This window comes from Clarias gariepinus, chromosome 6 (genome assembly GCF_024256425.1).
Source record: "Clarias gariepinus isolate MV-2021 ecotype Netherlands chromosome 6, CGAR_prim_01v2, whole genome shotgun sequence".
Lineage (NCBI taxonomy): Eukaryota > Metazoa > Chordata > Actinopteri > Siluriformes > Clariidae > Clarias > Clarias gariepinus.
In genome coordinates this window covers 9327639-9350411 of record NC_071105.1, presented here as the reverse complement: position 1 = coordinate 9350411, position 22773 = coordinate 9327639, and the positions used below count along the sequence as shown (strand labels likewise).

The following is a 22773-nucleotide window of genomic DNA, read 5'->3' as shown; positions in this document are numbered from 1 at the left end:
CAGGATGAAAATACAAAAAAGTCTGACTCCTAGTTAGGGGTGGTTCAGGACAATAAAACAGTACTGTATACGTAGTCATCAAACCTTGCTTGTTTTTGTCTTTTAGATTATTCTAGATAATCGAAACGGCTATGCATGTTAGTAAAAATCAGGGGGTTTTCGGCATGACATGAGTTTTGGCGGTATGTTATTCCACTACTATATATGTACAGAGCTTTGCGTACAAGGAACAACACTCTAGCGGTCACATTAGCCTCGGTCTGTGGTTTGCAAACAAGCTAAAAGGCTACAGCAAAAACTACACAATGAAAGAAAAACCTGATTAAGGAAAACAGTCAAACAGCTGAATATGATCGTTTGCATAATTCACTTAACAAACAGGCTGCTACTGAACAACACTGATTAACCGGCATTGTTTCTTAATTAAACTCTCAGAGAGGGGACAAAAGAGAAAATGTCAAAAGAACAAAGTAGGAAAGGATCTAAAAGAAGCAGCTGTGATGAGAGAAAGTGCTCTGGAAGTTGTTCCAGCTGCAGGCCAAATCCCGGGTATATATACAGTACATATACATATATATTAACGCACACATACGTGGAGCACCCGTTGAGAAGACGTCTATTTAACAGTTGCTTTCTTAAGGAGTCTCCAGTGTCAGGCCTTTGCACCAGCGTCAACGCTTCATGGAAAGCATTAATGCTCTTTACACTAACGCACGGTCACGATGAGACAGTGACAATCATCCTAACCGAATCAGCTTTAGGATAATTGTCGTTATTGAATAATCTAATCTTTACCTCGGCTCTGCTTGAGCAGCGGGTTCACGCAGTTCACCGAGGTAAATGCTACAACTGTTTTTTTTTTTTCTTTTCTTTTTTTTTCTTTAAAAAGGTTTGCCAAAATAAAATAAAAATAAAAGCCAAAAGACCGGGCCTCTAGATCAAAAAGCTTGTCTTATGTCGATTTACAGCCATGGAAAAAAAAATATATATAGCTCTGATTTCTCCATAATTCTATTGATTTATAAAATTCTTATGAGCCCGAAGGACAGGGGGGAAAAAGCCGCAGATTATTGCTTCAATTTGCCAGAGGTCACATTAGGCTGTTTGGCTGTTCCATGTTGTACTTATAAGACATGATGACAGTTAGTGACACTTGATTGAAAGCGTGTGGTAGGGCTGTGAACCAGGCTGAGGAGTTGAAACTATTCTACGCTGCCAGAAAATAAAGTACGAACCCAATGATTTCGATTACTGCACATTACATTCAGGAAATTCAGGAAAGACGTAACTGCATGTGTTTATGTAGTAATGGTCTGATTTATTCTTAAAAGCCTTTTTTTTTTCGACTTTTAAGCCCTGAAGTCAAGTGACCGCGTTCGAAATGCATTAAAATGATGTAATAAATGCTCAGATTCCTATCAGGGCTCTTTAAAGGGCACCATCGGTCTCGGCTCTAATGTTGCCGTGAAGCAAGGGAGATTTGGAAAATGCACGTTCTATAGATTTCCTATCCATCATGCCTACGGAAGAGTGATGAATCTCTCGTAAGGAATCGCCATGTACGTACGCGCGATAGGGAAAAAGTGACAGCCTGTACGTGTGCACGTGTAATTGTAGGTGTTTATATGCAGAATGCATGATGGTGTTATGCCCTGCAATGTAATTTCACATGTATGAATAAGCAGCCCGGTGGCAGAGATGGATCTGGAGTCATTTTTTATTCCTCTCCATCTGCATATTTTAGACAAAAAAAAGAGAGCATTTTCTTCACGGTTTAGGAGCCGCACTCTTGTCGCTCCCCATAAACGCACATATCAATCACAGTTCGGTGCCAAAGAGCAGGCTTTTTGCTTTGCTATTGGATTACCAAATCAGGTGTAGATTCATTTTAGGTTTATGTCAGTGTTTTAATGTTCTCTTCCTTTGTGTGCGGCTTCGGGCAGGTGGCGACGCAGCAATGCAGGAAGACGTGGATACGGACCAAAACAACTGCCAGCATCCGATCAAGGGGGGGCCGTGAGACTGGGATCTGACTCTCGATTATCCGGCTGCTGGAGGTGAACCAGGTTGCAGCAACAAAACAAAACAAAACAAAAACATGGCAAATTATTTATAGTGCTGTGCAAAAAGGCTTCATCTTTTGCGTCCAGGGTTTCTTGTATTTTTCATGTAGTCATGAGAAATAGTTCCTCTGAACGACTTTTTATCTGTGAATCATTCAAGCCTAAAACACCTTACGTAAGGCATGACCCAGTGAGAAAGAGGTGCAGATGTATACTGTATACTGCTGAGGCTGAATGCTGAGTGCTTGGAACAGACGAGAGGGGAAATGAGGTCGCTGCTCAGGTTTTTATATAAACAATCAATTTGTTTATTGTACCTCCAGGCCTTTTCGCAGCCTGTTGCAGTAAAACATTTGTTTCCATTTGTTTCCATTTGTTTCATTTCATTAATATAATAAAACTCTTTTGCACAGTAATATATACAGTATACTCCATTTAATTAGTCTTACAAAGCATGCTTTGTTATTTTCTGTAATTTCCACGTATACTTGTTTTCATGTCACATTCCAATAAATCAGACTTGTACACACCTCACAAGAAGCTGTTTAATTATGCGTGGTGTGAAACTGCACCAGAGCAAATACGAAAAAAGCCAAAAGTGTTAACCACACGATGACTTGGTCTCGTGAAAGCACCCATCCTTTGAAGATATTTGATTCAAAAATTTCAAAACACCTCTAATAAATAATGCTAATTAAACAAAGTGTTAGTGTCAATTTAAAATGCACGAAAAACTCCAGTAATGTTTGACGACTCTGATACTTCGTAAGGTTAAAGTAATATCATATACTGTTCCACCTTTACAGCAGATGTTCCATGGAGAGAAGCATGAAATACCATTCAAATATTTTCCCCTGCTAGAATGTGAGGCTACATACCCGCGCACACACACACACACATGTCGGACTACGGCAGGTCAACTTGTTCCACACTATTACAGAACCTTGGACGCTGTTTTCCATCCTGTAACTCCAAATCCGGCTTTCGTCTCTAATGCAGAAAACCTCATCACCTCTTCCATCGTCGGCTCTCTATTCCTAGCAGACCCTGTCAACAATCCTGCTTGATGTGAAACAAACCACCCGAGAGGGAGCTTCTGTCTTTCTTATTTAAGAATCCGCTTGAGGGACAAACATGCAGACGATGGCGTTCTGCAGCCAGGCTGGCACGGGGCATCTGTATCTGATGGGGAGGGAAAAAGTCCAAACGTCAATCCCAGGGTATATATTTAAAATACAGACGGAGGCTCGGTTAGTCACATGACTGTTTAATTACATTTTTGCGTGTATGAATGTGCTAGCTTAGCACACAGTTGTCCCGCGCTGCATTACTGGTCTTCAGTTTGATGAAGGACGATCTTTCACTACACCCTGACCTTTAGGGACTGCAACAGTGGAGGAGATGACAGGTTTCGTTCTAGATTGACCACAGGATCCAGTGCACGACAAGACAGCCTGGCCGCTAACCATCGCACTGAGCATGAACCTGTTCACCCTATACGCATGGAGCATATAGAATTCTGACTATAAATACAGTTTTGTTTTGATTTAGCAAGAACTGTCTGGGGAGGGAAAACAAAACTAAAAGTATATGTCTGGGTGTACAAAATATAGGATGGATCTCGGGTTTGCCAGACCACGGATAGGCTTCTATAAAGAATCTACAAGCATGCTGCTGTAGCGTCTGTACTGTACGTACTGTACAGCGTGTAATTTAATAACAATGTTTCCTGTGTCGTTTTATATACTGTAACACTTGCATGTTTAAATGAATTGTGCAAATGAAACTATACGTTTTGTATTTATGCAAGCAGTGCAGAACAATTCTATTAATAAATGAAATAAATTTGTGTCAAATATGATTCGCCATACTGGTTATCCATGTATTCCAGACCCTAGCAGCTCTCCAGTTATAACGGCTCAAACACAGCTACTATAGAAACGATGACGTATTTAAACGTCTGATGTGATGTAAACATGTAATTAGACTTGAAGCTGGACGTTCCTGCAGAGCTGCTGCTGGACAAGCGTAATCGATGCGTTCCGTCCAATCACAACCGAAAACACAACACCAACTCTACAGCACTTTGAATGCTTAAAATAAAGGAATCTCAACATTTACTCTAAGGACTCGCTGACCTGTGCAGTCTCAAGATTTTATTTCTTTTAAACCACGAACAAGCAGGACGAGCCTGATATCTGGTAGGTCAGTGGATCTGCGGTTTAACAAACACGGATTAAAATGGTGTTTTGGGAAAATTTGACATTTAAATTGCTTTAAATAAAAACAAACAAACAAACAAACAAACAACAACATCAAAAACTTTAATTACAGCCTTGATCTTATTTAAATTTAGGTTAAATATTCATTCATTCATGTTATATATCGCTTATCCTGTACAGGGTCATGGGGGCGTCAAACATCCACTAGGAGACTTACAACATGAGGGATGAGGGTACACCCTGGACAGGGTGCCAATCTATCATAGGGCACACACACTTCAGGCAATTTGGGAACGCCAATTAACCCAATCACCATGTCTTTGTGGGAGGAAACCGGAGTACCTGGAGGAAACCTACCAGGCACGGTGCAAACTCCATGTACACAGATCCTGAGGACTCTGACTCAACTAAATGTTTGCATACCCTGGGCACACAGGTTTAAATGGCTATTAAAGGGAAGTTTCCAGGCTTGAAACACTTGGAATTTTAATTAGTGTCTGTGCATAAATAGTCAGTGAGCTTCTCAGCTCATGGGGTGATGCACTGACTCGGTTGAATGCCAGACAGCACCTAGACAAGCCTCACAGCTTCAAAGTCATTTAAAGTGATGGGACCAAAATTGGACTTTACGTATCTTTGGAAATGAATCAACAAGGCCTACGGTGAAAAGTACACCATCCTCACTGTAAAGCATGGTGGTGGATCTCTTATGTTTTGGGGCAGTGTGAGCTCCAGTGGCACAGGGAAGTTAGTCAAAATTGATGGCAAGGTGACAGCAGCATGTTGTCAGAAAATACTGGCAGACAATTTGCATTCTACAGCACGGAAGCTGCGCATGGGACGCTCTTGGATGTTCCAACATGGCGACGATCCAAAGCACAAGGCCAAGCTGACTCTTCAATGGCTATAGCAGGAAAAGGTGAAGGATCTGGAGTGGCTACCTGACCTCAATATTTTTGAGCCACTTTGGGGAAATCTCAAACATGCAAGACAACCAAAAGAAATACAAGCACTGCCAAGAAGAATTGGCAGCTCTACCATCTGAGAGAATTCAGGCCATCATGCACAATTACTACAAAAGACTGCATGCCATCATAGATGATAAAGGGGGCAGTACACAATATTTAAAACTAAAGGTATGCAAACTCTTGAACGGAGGTTATTTCCTTATTTTCTTTCTTCACGTCATGTTTTGTTTAATGACTGTGCCATTCTGTTATGCCTTACATATGAACTTTAGCCCTATAAGAAATTAAATAAATTTGCTTTGAGTTCTTATTCATGTTTTCTTTAAAAAACAGTACACATCTTGCAAATTCTCCCAAGATACAGTATGCAAACTTTTGAGGATAACTGTATGGCACGATGGCTTTGTGGTTCATCTGATTCTCCCACGGCTCCAAGGTTGGGGTTAGAATCTGGTCCATCTGCACAGAATTGTAACATTCTCCATATGCGTGGTTTTCTACCACAGTCCAAAGACATGTGTTGGTTGGTGTTTTCAAACGACCCATAGTGCATTATAATGTGTATGAGTACATGTGTGTGTAAGAGTGGTACACCATTTCCATGCATGGGTGGATACATTTTCCAAATACAACTTTTCATAGTTATTAGCTCAACGTTATTATTATGTTTTTTTTACGAATGTTCAAAAACTTCTGACTGGCAGTGTAAGGCGGGTGATTGAAAGCTACTGTTAAGGTAAAAGCGCTAATTTAGAAACCAAAAATCCACTTTCTGTGCCGTAAAAATCGTTTTCAAAAAGTTTCTCAAGCTTCAGACATTCATTTCAGAAAGCTGTATGACAGATAACAACGGAACTCAAAGAAAGAAAAAAAATTCAGTTTTCAGAAACCGTACTCCAATTTAAGTAATGCTGCAAAGAATAACACAAGCCGCCTAGGCCTTAGTTCTATAAACCATGTTCAGTGACGAGTGCTTTTATACAGCCGCCTGGGAGAACTGTGCAGAACTTCGAAGAATAGTTTCCATGCTCTCCCCCTACACTATAAAGAATAAACCCTGGTGGCTTTTTTGGTAGGATGTTAAGGACCAGAAAAGAAGCTGGCCACCACAACAAGCTCCTTGTTTCGCATATCTGCAGACCTTGTGGGCCTCGGTATCGTGCCACAGTGCTGTTGGGTCGCGCTCACGAGAACCGCGGCATGCCATTGTTTACCCGCTGGGATAGCATAGGGCTGCGTGCTGACTTTATGCGAGTGGGGAAGGCGATGAGTGTGAAGTATGGGGTAAAGAGGGATATGGGGTGAGGGAGGGGGCAACACAAAGACAAAATGCCATCAAGAATGACCTCCAGCATAGAATTACTGCGGTAAACAGTACACATCATTACGCACTGCTCAGTCAACCAGGGCTACGCTGGTACTGTAGGTAACACTCTGATTTGACAAATGGATATAATCATTTCAGCTTTATTTAAATAAGGCAGCAATTCATACTGTAGATTACACGCTCGCACTAAGCGCTTGCTCATCCAGTTGGACGGAAGAAGCCTGCTTCGAGCAGACATAATGAATAAATGTGAGTCTGAAACGGTTTAAACTGCCGTTGTGACAGTGAGCAGAGGATGAAGGAGCAGAGACAATAGAAGGAACACTATAAAGCAGAGGGTGATATATGTATATGTATATATAGAATAACCCTAGACGCTCTGTACAATGCATATGAAAAGAAAGGTCTGTGCTGATTAATTGTGTAATTGATGTTGGCATGAAAGCAAATTATGCATATCATGTATTTCATCTCCGGCACTTCAAATTCACGTTTATCGTGACATGCTCGAGTACAACGTACAATGGAATTCGCACTTCTGTTTTCACCTGCGGCGACGTTACAACAATAGGCAGACGGTACGGAAACGAGTGTTGGAGATTACAACCAGAAAATCTTAATCGTGATTCTATTCACTATCAATAATGCTAATTGTAGGATTTTTTCTCTCTCTCAGATTTAAAGACTCAGTACAAAGTTCAAACATTACCATTTTAAATTTTCATCTTTTATTCATTCATTTTCTTGACCTCTTATCGGCCTGGAGCCGATCTCAGGAGTCTTTGGGCATGAGGTGGGGTACACCCCGGACGCAGTAGCAATCTACGGCAGGGAATACGCACACTACAGGCAATTTGGGAATGCTAATTAACCTAATTTGCATGTCTTTGGATTGTGGGAGGAAACCCAGGCAAACATGCACATCTTTCATTTCCAAAAACTCCATGCACACAGACCCCGGGGTGGGAATCGAACCCTCGACCCTGGAAGCGGGCGACCACTGTGCTAACCACTACGCCACCAGACGCCAATTAAAAACTTGGAAAAAAAGATTTTAAAATATATAAAAATTTATTTTTGTCTCCCAATTTTTCACAATAGCAATACTATACTGTACTGTCATATCACCAACTCCTAACATGCAATATACTGCATGTAAAAGTATGTTGAGACAGGGGATTTTTTTTCCCCCTAACTTTATGTATAACAAACGCACCATGCTCAGTGGTATCTGAATCCCTTTATCAACTAATCTAGCTGCCAGTACAAAAGGTCTAGCCTCCACAGTGCCTGTCTAACGCAATTAGTACATCTCTCAGGTAATGTAAGGCCAGTGTGTGAGCAAGAAAGAAAGCACAGACAAGGACAGAGTCTGTGCTGCGATACAGCAAGCCGTGAAAAAGCTTTATAACTAGACATACCTACACTGACTAATGTCTTCAGTCCAAATCTTAGTGGAAATTCCACAAGTAATCGAATCAAATTTGTTTGTTTGAACCGCTGCAACATTTGCTCGTCAACTGCTATAGTAACTATTGCACTGTAGCTACGTTTACATGGACAATATTTATTTCATCCGTTTAAAATCATCCTGATTATATATTCCAAATTTTTACATGAACACTGATCTGGTGAGAAGTGAACAAAGCATTTAATCTTTGTACGGCTCTGCTCAAGAAAAAGAAGAGGTTATGTTAAGATTCCTATCTTTACGGATAAATCCCACCTCCTGTGTTATACAGTAATTGGTCTCATCTATGATTAGTTATATGCAGGAATAGAATAATGCCTGGAAACTTGACATCATGTTACCCCAATGTGGGGCCGACATGTGCAAAAAGAACATATTTATTCCATCAAGAAAGAAACGATTGGGGCAAGTGTTTACACGGCCAATATTGACCTACTTGAATGGATTATTGAAGGTTTACACCACCCTCCCATCTCAATCTGATCGGGCAGGGTCAATTTTATTCTGATTTCTATTATTATGGAATATAAAACAACCTTTCTCTCCATCAAATTGAAGTACCTGATACCTAAACTCGAATAAACACTGCCTGGCTGAAATGCCGCCAAGGCACACGAGTCCTATGCTACTGCAAGATTCCCACATATCTCAAAGGCATGATCTACTGTACAGAAGAAGTAGTCTCTCAGCTGGACAGCTTTCTTGTTATGTACGAACGTTAGGTAGGTACACATCTTTTAGATAACCTCACCTAGATGACTGAGAATCTTCACAGACCATGCACTGCCCAGTCGTATTGTATGGAATAGATTGTTGGCCAACAACAACCGAGTATGAACAAGCCCTTCACACATAGGGGTGCGAATGGTCTGTTGAACACTTTGAACACATAATGCACAACAATGTGTTCATTCAATCACAGAGAAGATGTGTGAGGCTCTTTTGTAATGGTATGGACACGTCGTCCAAAGAAACAACCACACACTGGCAAACATACAGAATGAGCATCAGGAAAAAGACCGCATGTGTGACCAAAGAAATGCTGGCTCGACCGGATGAAGGAGGATATGAGACACGTCAACACGGTCCCCGGTGATGCCCTGGACCAGGAAAAAATGAAAAGGACGTGCCAGCAAGCAGATCCAAGCAGACGCGGACAAGGCCTGCCAGGAAGGCCCTAGGAAAAAGGGAAGACCTATGCCCAATAGGTTCCTCATCTGGTTCCTCAAGGTTATCTTCATCATTTAAGCTCACATTTTATTTAACTTCCCGAGATTGTACTGTTGTGTGAATTGCAATTTCTCCACAGTGTTTCTCTTTATTAGAAGTTGATAGAAGAATTATACCTGATGGTCCATCATACGGGCGAGTATCGTATAAGAATATATAGACGAGAAAATGTCATGTCCTCATGCTGTTTAAGTGAGGCAGATACTTAGGATGCATGAAAGAAGGCTGTGAATGCATTATGCAGCACCACTGGACTTTCCTGTCTGGTGAACTCCAGCTCTGCCTGCATGAAAATAACAAACCTCCCACTTTTTTGTTGCATTCAATGAGATCCCAGTTTCAAACAGATACCAATTCAATAGATGAACCTTTCTGGCAAGCTTTCTCTTCCCATTCTGAATAATACATGATATTCACATACGGTTATAAACATGAAATATATATATATATATCGATGGAAAAGCAGACTTCTTTTCAGCTTCATTAATGACAAAGAGTTCTGATTTGAGCTGCCTGTCTCAGCTGCTTAGTCTTCACCATGTCCGTGCACCATAAGCACTTTGCTCTCACACTCATATGCCATAATAATGTTTTAATGACCCACTTCAGAGCGGATTTCACACCTGACTGATTTAAAGGGGGATTGATTGGACTTGCTTAAGGTCAAGGCTAGGTTTAAGACGACCCAGCATGCACTGAGCAGAACCTTCACCTTATACGTTAGCTAGATTTTATCAAGCGTTCCATAAAAGCACTATGTAGATACGTATTTTTAAACAACACACCTCTCTCTTAGACATAACAAAAATCAAACCTCGCTTCACAAAGGAACTATCTTCTTTTTTTACAGACTTTTAATCTTGCCTCAGAAATCTCTTAAACAGTTAACTCGCTGTGTGTTAATCAAGGCACTCGCTAAACGACTCCAATAAAACAAAAGGCGTGTGGAAGAGCTTAGGCAGCAGAACACTCCTCCCGGAACAGCTGACTGTAAAACGTCGGCATCTATTAGGTTATCGACTACGATATATGGGACAGGGTGACATCATCACCAGCCAATGGGAAGACAGGAATGGTGGAAGATGAGTGCAGCGTTTTTAAAAACTGCGTTTTGCTGAGCTCAGCTTCCCTCTGTCTGAGCCTGATGGAGGGAAATAGGAGACAAAGATGTCCAAATGTGGAGAAAAAGCAGGGAAAAAGGAGCGGAGATGAGCGAGCCATGTTGTTAAGTGGACAAGGGTTTCGCTCTGTGTGTGTGTGTGTGTGTGTGTGTCACCGTATCCACGGAGACTGGAGCTAGAACGACATATTCTGGCTACTACTGAGCAGTGCATTTGCATGTTTGTGGGGGTGTATTGTATATAAGTGAGTGTGTGGGGTACTATGTTCATGTTTATGAACCCATCATCTTCATATATGCACGTGCTGTATATTTCCGAATTCTGTTAATGTGCACTGCATGCTCCTTTTCAGCTTGTTTCTCACTTCCTCTGTTATTCATCTTCATCTTTCCAAGTCTTTCTCTCTCTCTCTCTTTCTCTCCGTCTGTCTTTCTCTCCATCTATGATGCATTTCCAAAAGGCGTACGCCCAGGCTAAAATCGGCTCTCCACATCCATGACGACACCCCGAACATTTTGCGAATGGGCGGTGAGTGTCATGCGCTGTTCTGGTCTCGGTGAGGTAATGCTTTCTCTGGATTTCTCAGGCCGCTCGACTACGCCACTTCTTGGCCATCGGATTAAATGGCACCCAAATGCCAAGATACCACAATGAGGGCACTGGCATGCATATTTTAACACTGTTAACCTGCTTGTTACTTAATGGCAAACCTGCTCCATGTCCTTTGAAAAAAATGAAGAACAAAAGACAGGAGATACATACAGTACAGTAAGGCTAATAAAATTCCCAAGCCCATAAATTCCCAAAGATGTTCTCTCAAATTTCGATATCCTTAGGGGAATAAATATTATGTATGGGTGTGTGTGTGTGTGTGCATTTGTGTTAGTATTTGTGTGATACACAATGCAACGGCAGATGTGTTTGTTGCATAAGTAGTCACCCCTCTGGGTCCATATATATGTTACCACCACTTTTGGTTGCAATTACAGATGCAAGTCTCCTAGGATATGTCTCTATCCGTTTAGCACATCTGAATTCTGTTTGTTTCCCCATCCTTGTTGACAAAATTGCTCAAGCTTCGTCAGATTAAATAGAGACTGAACTGCAATTTCCAAGCCGCAAATTCTCAAACGGATTGAGGTCTTGGTTTTGTCTTGGCCATGCTAACCCTTTTGAATCACTAAAAAGAGAAGAATAGCCACGCAATAAAAAAAAAAAAAACTGTGCAAAGCAGAATAAATTGGCAAGACGACTACAGCTCCCGGAGATGGTGCTGCATCCATGAGCCCCACCATTATAAACATCCAGCATACAGCAAGTTAACAGTTAACAAGACATGAGTGACATTAAATCTGATGACCAAGAAGTAGCGTAGTCGAGTGACCTAAGAAATCCAGAGAAACCATTACCTCACGCAGACCAGTACAGACCATGACACTCACCGTTCATTTGCAAAATGTTGGGTGTAACTGTGGCAGTATGCCGAGGGCTGTTGTCATGCTAACAAAGTCTCACATCTCTTACACACTAGAGAGGGTTTTCTTATAGGATTCCCTTGTTTTTGGCTCCAGCCATCTTGTTGGTAACCCTCACCAGTTTCACAATCCCACCTGATGTAAAGCGTACCCCAAAACATAATACTCCTCCCACTACTATCATGCTTCAGAGTCAGGACAGTGTTATAACCAAAGGTATGGTAAGTTTCTATCAAATGTAGGCTTGAAAGTTAAACGTTTGTCTCTCAAGTATGATTGATCAAGATTCAAAGATTTGTCACATGTACCTTACAGTACAGTGACCTTTTTTCCCCACATATCCCAGTTAGGAAGCTGGGGTCAGAGCTCATTCAGAGCTACCCGTGTCCTCCTGGTTGCTTCTCTGACTAATGCTTTCCCTACCCACTCACTGACTTTTGCTGGACAATTTCCTTTAGGCAAAGTCACACTTGTGCCTTATTCTTTCCATTATTCAATAATGGATTTAATTGTGCTTCAAGCTCAAAATCATACATACTGTATATATATATATATATATATATATATATATATATATATAGTCTTGCTTGGATCCTCCATTTAATAGCTTCTTGATTTTCCTGATGCGGTTTGTTTAGGTATATTTTCTTTTGCGCCTGTCAGGAGCAGGTGTATTTACATTGCAATCGCATGACTCTTTAATTACACATAGGTCTCTATTAGACAAACTATGCGACATCTGAAGGCAAGTGGTTTCAACTGAACTAATTTATTTAACTGATGATAACTGTTTAAGTGATCACACGAACAAATAAACTTATCTGTACATCTATGACAAGCATAACCGCTACTACTGTCCGGATCAGTTTAAACTACGTACAAACTCCAACAACTACAATCATTTGGAGCGCACCATTTGGCTGTTCAGAAAGTGGAATTAATCTAAAACAGGCTAAAACAGTACTAAAATCATGTTAAATGGATCTGACATGCATGAACCACATGTGCAGCAGCGCTAGAGCTTGTACACATCAGTCACTCTCTTTTTAACCATACTGTATTTATGCATAATTGCACATATTTTCTGCGCAGTTGCATGTAAAACCATAAAATCCCAGAACATCATAAACAATTTATAAGTGTACATTCTTTCCAAACATTTTTTATTTGCATTCTTACTGACTATGGATTAAAAAAGAAAAAGCTTTTATATAAAAATAGTTATACAGTTGTTAAACACACACAAGGCATATGGTTCATAGGAGCAAGTTTAACATCTCCTCCTGTGCCACTTTGTAATTTCGGGAGGTGGCACAGCCGAAAAAAAAGTCAGAGCACTCCCTTGTGGTGCCAGCAAGAATTTCAGCTTAAACTTCCAGCTAAACTTTCAGAGCACTGTCCAAAACGAGCGCACATCAACCACGCTGTGTATCGTGAATCATAATCTAGCTCATTATGTGGAAAAATAAAAGCTTTTGCTAAATATTCATACATGGTGTTTTCACATGTTCCAGGGTTCTCGCTATGAAACCGGCTTTACATTATACATTGCTCATTAATCAATATGTTGTAAAAAATATTGTCCTTCGCTTAAATGATACCCCAAAAGGGAGCAAATTAGCCCTCTCGCACATAACCAAATGCTATATTTAGGCCCATGTTATATGTTAATTTCACTGACCTTCAACACATGGGATGAGTTGCTGGGGGTGTTTCATGAATCATAGCGTTCACAACATCCAGAAATGTACAACGTTGAAGCCTTTTAAATGTGTAGAAACATATTACTAGATATTATTCTTAGATATATTATTAGATATGCGTGACAATGGTATATGGTCAAAATATAAGAATATAAGAGCATTTCCAAGATCACTTAGCAGTCAATTAAGTGCTGCAATGGTTCATAATGTGTGTGAACCATTTAAAATTTCCCATTGATGTCTGTTTTGTGGGACCAGTATGAGGAAGGTTTTCCTGACATACAGTATCTAGACATCATGAGGTATCAGAAGTATTACTTTGCATAAGCTCTGTCTATATTGGCAATGTCAGACTTAGAAACATGGCAATATTACTCTCACTCACTATTTAGGGTCGCGGGGGGCCTTGAGCCTAACCCAGGAAACTTTATCCATCCATCGCAGGGCACACACACACACATACGCACACTCACACACTATTGGCAATTTGAGAACATCAATTAGCCTAATCTGCATATTTTTGGACTGTGGGAGGAAACCGGAGTACCTGGAGGAAACCCACCAAGCACAGGGAGAACAGGCAAAAACCGCACTCGGACCCTGGAGGTGCAAGACGCCAGTGCTATGGCAATATTAATATAAGATAATAAATTACAAAATAATCAGAGGAAGCATGGTGTTTAACGTGGTGTTACCAATTTGCTGAATTTGATTATTTTCCAATAATAGCACATTCTCAAATCTTTTATTATACTTATATGTAAGTAATTAACCCTAGCATTTTTTTATTTATAGTAAACATATATGTCAAACATTTTATCTGTTGATTGTTAGATCTAATGTTACAACTAAGTTGTACCTTTACATAATAGTCCCCTTATACCTTTTTTTCTTATACCAGCACCTCTTTCATCTCTCTCCCGAAAATAATAATAAAAAGAAAATGAAACTGCAAAGTGCAATTTTCCAGAAGGCCTTTCAGTTTGAGCCAACTGTAACCTTTTCATTACTCAACAATATAAACAATTAAAACATTTCCAGTGTATGGTGGCGCAGGGGTTAACATTGTGGTCTTGCACCACCAGGGTCTGGGTTCGATTCCCACCTCAGGTCTGTCTGCAAAAAGTCTGCATGTTCTCCCCGTGCTTGGTGGGTTTCCTCCCACAATCCAAAGACATGCAGATTAGGCTAAAAGGCGTTCCCAAATCGCCCCGCCTCATGCCCTACATCTCCTGGGAAAGGCTCCAGGCCCCTGCAACCCTGTCCATAGTTTAAGCGGTATAGAAGATGATTAAATGAAAAGGTTGTCATGTCCACCATACAAACCCCTGTGTAAGCTGTTACTCCAGAAACAATATCAAGTTAAATGCATTATTAACTGTCAGAGCCGTGCTGAGCCTCTCAACGTATTCTGGCCAATCAGAGTAAAGGATTCAACAGCAACGGGTTATAAATGACAAATATTAAAAGGTTGCAAGTCTAAACAATGTAAGTGAGTGTAAGAAATGACCTACAATCATTATTACACACCCTGTACAGTGTGTAATAGCAACGTCACATGTTTAAACTGGCTGTCAATATTCAAGAGTTTTAAACGTTTAGTACAGTATGTGGCTGTGGACTGACGAACACTTGGCTGAATGTTTTCCTGAGACATCGCACTGAACTGTATAGTGGATGAGAGATGTGGGCAAGAAGCGAGTGCAGTTAATCCATCACCCTCTTCTACATAAGGTGCCATTGACTTACGACACACTTCCTGCCAAGTTTTCTTTTTTTTTTTTTTCTTCAGGTTCACCGAATGGTTCCAGAAACAAGGCAAGTTTTCATTAATTTGTTGGCCTGCATGCCTTCTCAATTTTAATTATACTCAGGACCTTTGGGATGAACTAGACACTGTTTGTACTGTATAGATGTCCATCTGAAGCAACTGTAAAGTCCTAGGGACCCAAAAGTCAATTTCCGCTATTTTCTAGGCTCTGAGAAAAATGAAATATTATGCCAAGTTATATGAGAGTTTTTGGAAAATATTTCCCTTTCCTGCTACGGCACATACACTGCAGTGAAAAAGTATTTGCCTCCTTTTATTTCTTTACACTTAAATGATTCAAATCATCATACAATCTTAATAGTACACAAAGATAACCTGAGTAAAAACAAAATACTGATTTCATTTACAAGGGGGAAAAAAAGCTGTCCAAACCTACCTGGCCCTATGTGAGAAAGTAACTGCCCCCCTAGTCGTCGTCGTCGTTCCCCCAACCCCCCCGCTAAATCATAAATAAACTGGGATTAATCATATTTTCTTTAACAGCGGAGTTTCACTTGCCACACCTAGGCCTGATTACTTCCAGACCTGTTGAATCAAAAAATCACTTAAATAGAAACTGTCTGACAAAGTGAAGCACGCTCAAAAAATCTTTAAACAACAACTCATCATGCAATTCCTTTATATACTTTAAATCTTGATAATGACTACCAATTATATCGTTTTTATTATACAAAGTATATTATATAGTTATTGCATGCACACACACACATTATTTTGCACTTCACTGTTTACCATTATGCTAACTCACCTGTGTCCAGAGCCTGTTGTAGTTCAATCGGTGCACTGGAAGCTAACAGGGTTCTGTGGAGATGCTCATTTTCCCAGCCTGATCAAACACAAAAGACAACCATCGCCGTGAAAACGGACCTCCAGGATCGAACTGACACCGAGGATAAATAACAGCTAGGGCAGAGCTCCGATTTAAAACACGAAACTTTGTGACTTTCCTTTCAATAGGTTAAAATGTGGGCCAATAGCAAAGTCAATAAGTTGAAACACAGAGATACTAGCATGCTTGTGTATTGACTAACACGGTCAATTAATAGCATTTTGAGGGAGTCTGGTTCTGTATGATGGATTAGCTTTAAGTGTATGTACACTAATGAGGGATAAATCTCACCCGGTCTCTCTAGCGCCTCAGTGAGTCTGAGCACCACAGCTGGGGCCTGGTCCGGCACGGTACACTGCTCCAGAGAATCCCCCAACCCACAGCCTGTCATCAGAGACACACACATACACACATAGGGGGATTAACTATAGACAATCCGCTATGCTTTGTCCATTATTCACAAGAATAAAAAAGAGAAGCAGGAGACGGGAGATATGCGATATTCCACCACTGACACCCCATATTCTCTGATTAGCTGCCTGCCTCCAAGTCACCGTGGCAGTCCTCCCTAGAGACAAAGCTGTCACACTCACACTGCCATTATAGTGATACACACCACAATGTCCACACAGACACTGAGATGGACACGGGATTTACGAGCCTCTGCACATAAACCAACTGGGGACGGGGTGTAAATAAAAAAAATAGAAAATACTTATAGTCATTATAAAGTAAAATACCACATGAGAGCAAAACAGAAACCCATATTTCTAAATATACGATCATGAGTGCATGCCTGGACTTGTGGACTGTGTGTGTGTGTGTGTGTATGCTATTACACAGCATAATGGATTAGCCTCTGAGTTGATTCTGTAACACAATTGAAAGTGAAATACATGGCGTGTGGTGGAAATAAGCTCATTTTCATTGCTTTTAATTAACAGTTGATATGAAGTATAGTGTTGTTGGACAAGATGAGAATATATAATATTTAAATAAGTGTGAAAAAAAGCATATAGATATAGCATACTATTAGCTTAGTGCTCAGTCAAAATGTTAGCATTATTGCTTTACTACTTTAATTAAAAAACATTTTTAATTTTGTTTAATTTCGAATTCTTAATGCTGACCGGATACGTGATTTTTAAATGCTTTTAATGAGATTGCGGTTGGGATTTTAAGACAGATATCATGCTTTGAAGTAAGACATAGTATAATCAATCTAATGATCGCTAAACTGAGCTAGCTTACAGGATGGCTTGGATGTTACCTTGGCAAGTACAGGGGTACCTTACTGGTAATTCGTAAGGCATACGAATGCTCCCACTTGAGAGGTTTCGGCTAGAAAAACGGAATTTGGCATTAAGTTTGCCTCAGCATATTAAGCATTTTCGGCCTACGAGCGAATGAACCAACCCCACTCGAATGCCGGACAAAATTGCTTGTATGTCAATAACCTATTCAAAACTTGTTTGTGTAAGTGGAAAGCCAAGTGAAAGGAGTGTACATGTTATTTTGTGTGTTTTTGGCATTTTGTGCAAGATTTATCGATGAAATAGCACCATGGGTCCCAAAAATATTAGCAAGAACGGTAGCAAGAAAAAAAAAGGAGCAACTTATTGTTTTGTTTTAAACGCAGCCGGTGCCAAAAGAAATCATAAATTAAGGTTTAGTCATGTATAATGTCTGAGAAAGTTTTATTAATTTATTAATAAATGTATTAATTATTAATTATTTTACCCCATTTATAAATAATTAATTTCCATTGTTAAAATAATGTTTTTAGATACAAAAAAATTGGTAATATTTTTTGGGTGGCAGACAGACAGACAGACAGACAGAGACTGGTTTCGGGTCCTCCAATGTATGAAACGTAAAAATACCATTAAAAGAGTGAGAAAAAAACTTTATTTTATATACACTACTGTTCAAAAGTTTGGGGTCACTTTCTAACTCATGATCGAATGCTAAAGGCGTCCAAAAAATGCATTAATCTCCTTTGAACAGTTAATGGTGAGATGTGTCTGCTACTTATGCTCTGTAAAGACTTCATAACGCCTCTAATCTGAGGTGCTGTTAATTGGTCATTTTTCAGGCTGATAACTCTAAATGAACTTCTCGTCTGCGGCAGAGGTAGGTTTTGGTCTCGCCCTCCTGGGATGGCCTTCATGAGAGACAGTTTTATTATTGTGCTTGACGGATTTTGCAAATGCACTTGACAATACTGTTCTTGCAAAAACTATTACAGAAAGGCTGACCTCTGTGTCTTAAAATAACAACTGTTGTTTTTCTTGTTGTTACCTAATTACCTAATTCCATATGTGTTATTGTAGAGTTTTGTGTTAGCTAAAATAAGCTAGCTCACAGCATAGTGTCAGATTCTAAGCTCAGATAAAGTATCACGGTTAGAAATATGACCTTGGCAATTAGTCTAATTATCAAGAGAAGAAAATATATGTTCCCTCAGTGTCCAGGTGCATTTCTCCCCCCTGACAGAAATAATTATGGCCCATGTTTATAGCCATGAGTACTTCAGTTACTTGGCACTAATGTAAGAAAGTGATATAGCTACATTCTTTTAGCGCCGCTAACTCAAAAATCCAGGACTATTAAACAAACAAACCTTTGCATTAATTTGGAGTCAAATAAAAAAGGGAAACTCATGCATTTAAGGCTGTACACTTGCTTTGCTAGTCACTATGTCTTTGATGCTAATGGCGCGTAAATGAGCACACAGAAACACTCAACTATTTCAACAGACGTGTCATATTATACTGTAGGCTTGAAAATGCCACCTTAGTGATGATTAGCGAGACGAGAGCTCGCAAACATGGATGGCATTTACATGGATGGACTGAATAGGATGGCGTTGCTTTTTGGTGGGAAATTTACATAGATAACTGCACTATTAGCATCATATTAGCATGAACGTTATGGAGAGAATTCCCGTGAGAAATTCTGGGGGCACATGTTTTTCTCAACACGCACGTGAGCGGTGATGCTCAGGAGCGATGACACTCTTGTATTCCTGTTTGGGAGCCATCACCAGTGCTAGTTAGTGACAATGCTAATTAGGACTGATGCATACCATTTGCTGCTATCACTACCTCTTCATCTTAGCTTTCATATTTCATCATTAGGGAATGTTTGTTTTATCAGACTGCGTTGCACAAAGGAGCATCTGTTAATAACACAAAGGGCTGTTGTTGTTTGAGACTCTGATGCTAATCAGCCTGATAGTGGCCTTGTAGCATCACATGGAAGAAGCCCTGGCTGATTTGTTTGGATCTAAAAAAAATGATTGAAACCAAACCTTCACACGATTGAGCAGGAAGAGGTTAAATTAGCATACATGAGTTTTCAGAAACGTTCCAGCAGCTGGGAACGTCTGGGAATTCTGGACAAAGGGAACGGACTGGCAAACACGCCGAGTTATGTAAATGCACAGTTTAATATGAGTAATGAAATGAAAAATGGCTTAAAAGGGTATGATTTGGAGCAATAATAACGAAACGTGAAAGAGATGAATAGCGGGAACATCTGGGAGTTTTTGATGAAGGTGGCACAAGGAAGGAAGCGGGATTACATTTGTTAAGGGGAGCGTTCATTGGTATTCCAGCAGCACAAAAGGCCTTTAATTGCTCCAACTGCTATAGAAAATAATCCCACAACATCGTGTCGATCTCTCCACGGACTCCGAGAAGCCATGGTTTATGAATGAGTAAAGAGGTGAGGGTGGTTCTGACAGAATCATAATTCTCTCACCATCTCTCTCTTGCTCCCTCTCTCTCTTTCAAACACATCTCGTCATTTTCTCCTTTGTTTTAGAATCTTCACACTTTCCAGTGTGTATGGCTACAGTATGGGAATGGCATGGGGAAAAGGCCCAAACTAACTAAACGTTTGCACGTTCTCTATTAGGTCATACTGATGTATTTGTTGAGTTATTGCTCATGGTTGTTTATAGGTTCTTGTGCTTTCCCCCTTGCCTTAGTGAGCTCTGTATTTTTTCGTATGGTTTCTCGATTAGCATCGCTGTCACACCTGATCTCGTTGGCAATCCCTCACAGGCCAATACCTCACTTTGAGAGGGCCCAGGCCTCTGGATCCCCCCGACTCCTGCCTGACTGAGTGCGATGCTATTACACCCGGCCCCCGCTGAATTCCGACTCACTTACCCAGTCATGCTTGTTTCACCCTAGCAAAGCACTTAGAAGGTCACTTTTGTTGTTGTTGTTTTTTTCCTCCCTTTTTTATTGTTAATAAAATTTGTGGTCGAAAAGAAAAAAAACTTTTAAAAGCAAGACATACGTACTTGGAATGAAACATAATCACCCACACTCCTTCACGTACTCATTGTCTATACCATTTTATCCCGTATACAGGGGCTCGGGGGGCCTGGAGCCTATCCCAGGAAACGAGGTACACCCTGCACAGGGTCCACATTATGGGCATTTTGGGAACACCAGTTAGCCTAATCTGCATGTCTTTGGAGGAAATAGGAGGAAACTGGAGCACCCGGAGGAAACCCACCAAGCATGGGGAGAACATGCAAACTTCATGCACACAGACCCGAGGTGGGAATCGAACCCGGACCCTGAATGTGCAGGGCGACAGTGCATCATGAACTAGAAAAGTCTTTAAAAAATAGTCCAGATTGTAACTATAAGTGAGTACCATTACCAATGTGAAGTATATAAAAAATGAAATGGAAAAAAAAATTATAATACACCTACATACAACTAAACATTTAAAACTAGTTATTAATAAATTGACAATAATAATAATAATAATAATAAAAACACTAACAATGAGAAGTTTTTTTTATGTGGCAGCAGCTTTTGTGATGTTATAAAAACAGCCCTGATGTAAAGACATGGTACAGTACATACATAACTCTATTGAATATTTCTATAATGCTGTCTGGAGGTATAAAAAAGCAGAATAGAGGGATAGAGCAGAATGCTTTTAGATAGCAGCGGCCTCATTGTTACTGTAAAACTCTAAGTGCTCCGGCCCTGATGCTTTAGTGAACACAGGAGCCCAGCAGATGCTATCTGTTTTCTATTAAGTGGACAGAAAGCAATTTCTTGGGCTTCCACAGCAGTCAGTGTGTGTGTGTGTGTTTGTGTGTGTGTGTGTGCGTGCGTGTGTAAGTGTGCGTGCATGCATGTGTGCATGCGTGTCTGTGTGTGTGTGTGTGTTTTAGCGATGCAGCACTGCTGCCATCAGAGTGACAGGGAATTTCAGGGATCAGCACTTTTGCACAAAGCCATTAATGTGGTTCCATCCTGGGGTCAGCCCATTGAGTGTATAAGAAACCTAAATTTACAAAGGTACACACAAACACTAACATCCCAATGCATTCCTACTTTCAGCTCTATTTTTCTGTTCACTCAGGAAAAAAAAACAAAAACATTTCCATCTGTCATAATCAGATCTAATAGAGCTCCTGATACAAACTTGTCAGAATAATGTGCAGCACTCTCCGGTTATCACCAGGGGGCGTTGCAGTCTCTGCTGACTTTGAAGATCCTTTGTGTGCTCTAGGAAGTACTTGGCTTTATGTTGCCTATATGTAGAGGACTCAAAGGCACAGTAAAAGGCAAGTCGTTGAGTTAGGTCCTTCTTTGTTCAAGAAATGAGGAGTATACACACACACACACACACACACACACGCACACACACGCACAGGTAATGCTGTGATCCAGTGAGAGCTGTAACTCCAGGGACAGAGCACTATAGTCACTATTCCTAAACAGGATTGGCTTCAGTCCTGCATGAATCATGTTTACCGTCAGTATCCCCACTCAAAATCTGTGCTCTCGTACACTTCACACCTACTACAGTTAAGAACTGGCAGTACATCAAGCTTATGTCAGATTCTACACTGGGACTGGGGCAAATAGATATTCACACAGAATTCCCAATGAGAGCTAACAAACGAAAAGTGTTTTCCATACAGATATTATATTTGATATCATTATTCTATTCTAGTTTTATTATATATGATAAACTGATTATTGTTAACTTTAGTGAATTACTGTGGTATAATGGGAATAAAACAGCTAAGGACGTGCTTGTATCTGTTTCATTATGTTAACGTCCACAAACATGGTAGTTGCTGTTACAATCTAAGGAACGTCATAGCAGCTATTAACAGGCATTCCCTTCCTGGCCACTTTACAGCTCTACCGTATTGCTAAGCACTGACACTGGAGACTCCTTCCAAAAAAAATTTCCAAATTTCAACAGAAGCTTAATAAAAAATTTGCAATTACACATTTTCCACATGACATGTTTATGTCCTTGTGTAATCCTTGAGTAAATTGTACCAAAATGAGCACATTGATGTGAACAAGATTCTAAATACTAGCATAATGTTGGAGCTGTTGTTATAGAAAATGAATCAACTCATTAAAGGGGATCATAGTGTGTGTGGTGCCCAGGGTTAGTTGGAAGAAAAAAGGCAGTGACTCTATGGCAGAGCTCATGCCAGAAGTTAACATGGTGGCATCTCCAGCTCAGTTCAT

General features: G+C 40.3%; 1 protein-coding gene across 4 annotated transcripts in view; it reads right to left on the bottom strand.

Annotated features, from left to right (window-relative positions):
• pik3r3b (phosphoinositide-3-kinase, regulatory subunit 3b (gamma)) overlaps window positions 1-22773 on the bottom strand; it is a 209799-nt gene that overhangs the window by 122682 nt on the left and 64344 nt on the right. For 3 of the 4 annotated variants that reach the window (XM_053498158.1, XM_053498160.1, XM_053498159.1), the window contains exons 3-4: window positions 16532-16624; window positions 16160-16237 (exon numbers count right to left, since the gene is read on the bottom strand). The exons of the other annotated variant lie outside the window; for it this stretch is intronic. In XM_053498158.1, coding sequence (XP_053354133.1) covers window positions 16160-16237; window positions 16532-16624 — 171 coding nt within the window. The remainder of the gene's footprint in view (window positions 1-16159; window positions 16238-16531; window positions 16625-22773) is intronic. 4 annotated transcript variants of the gene reach the window in all.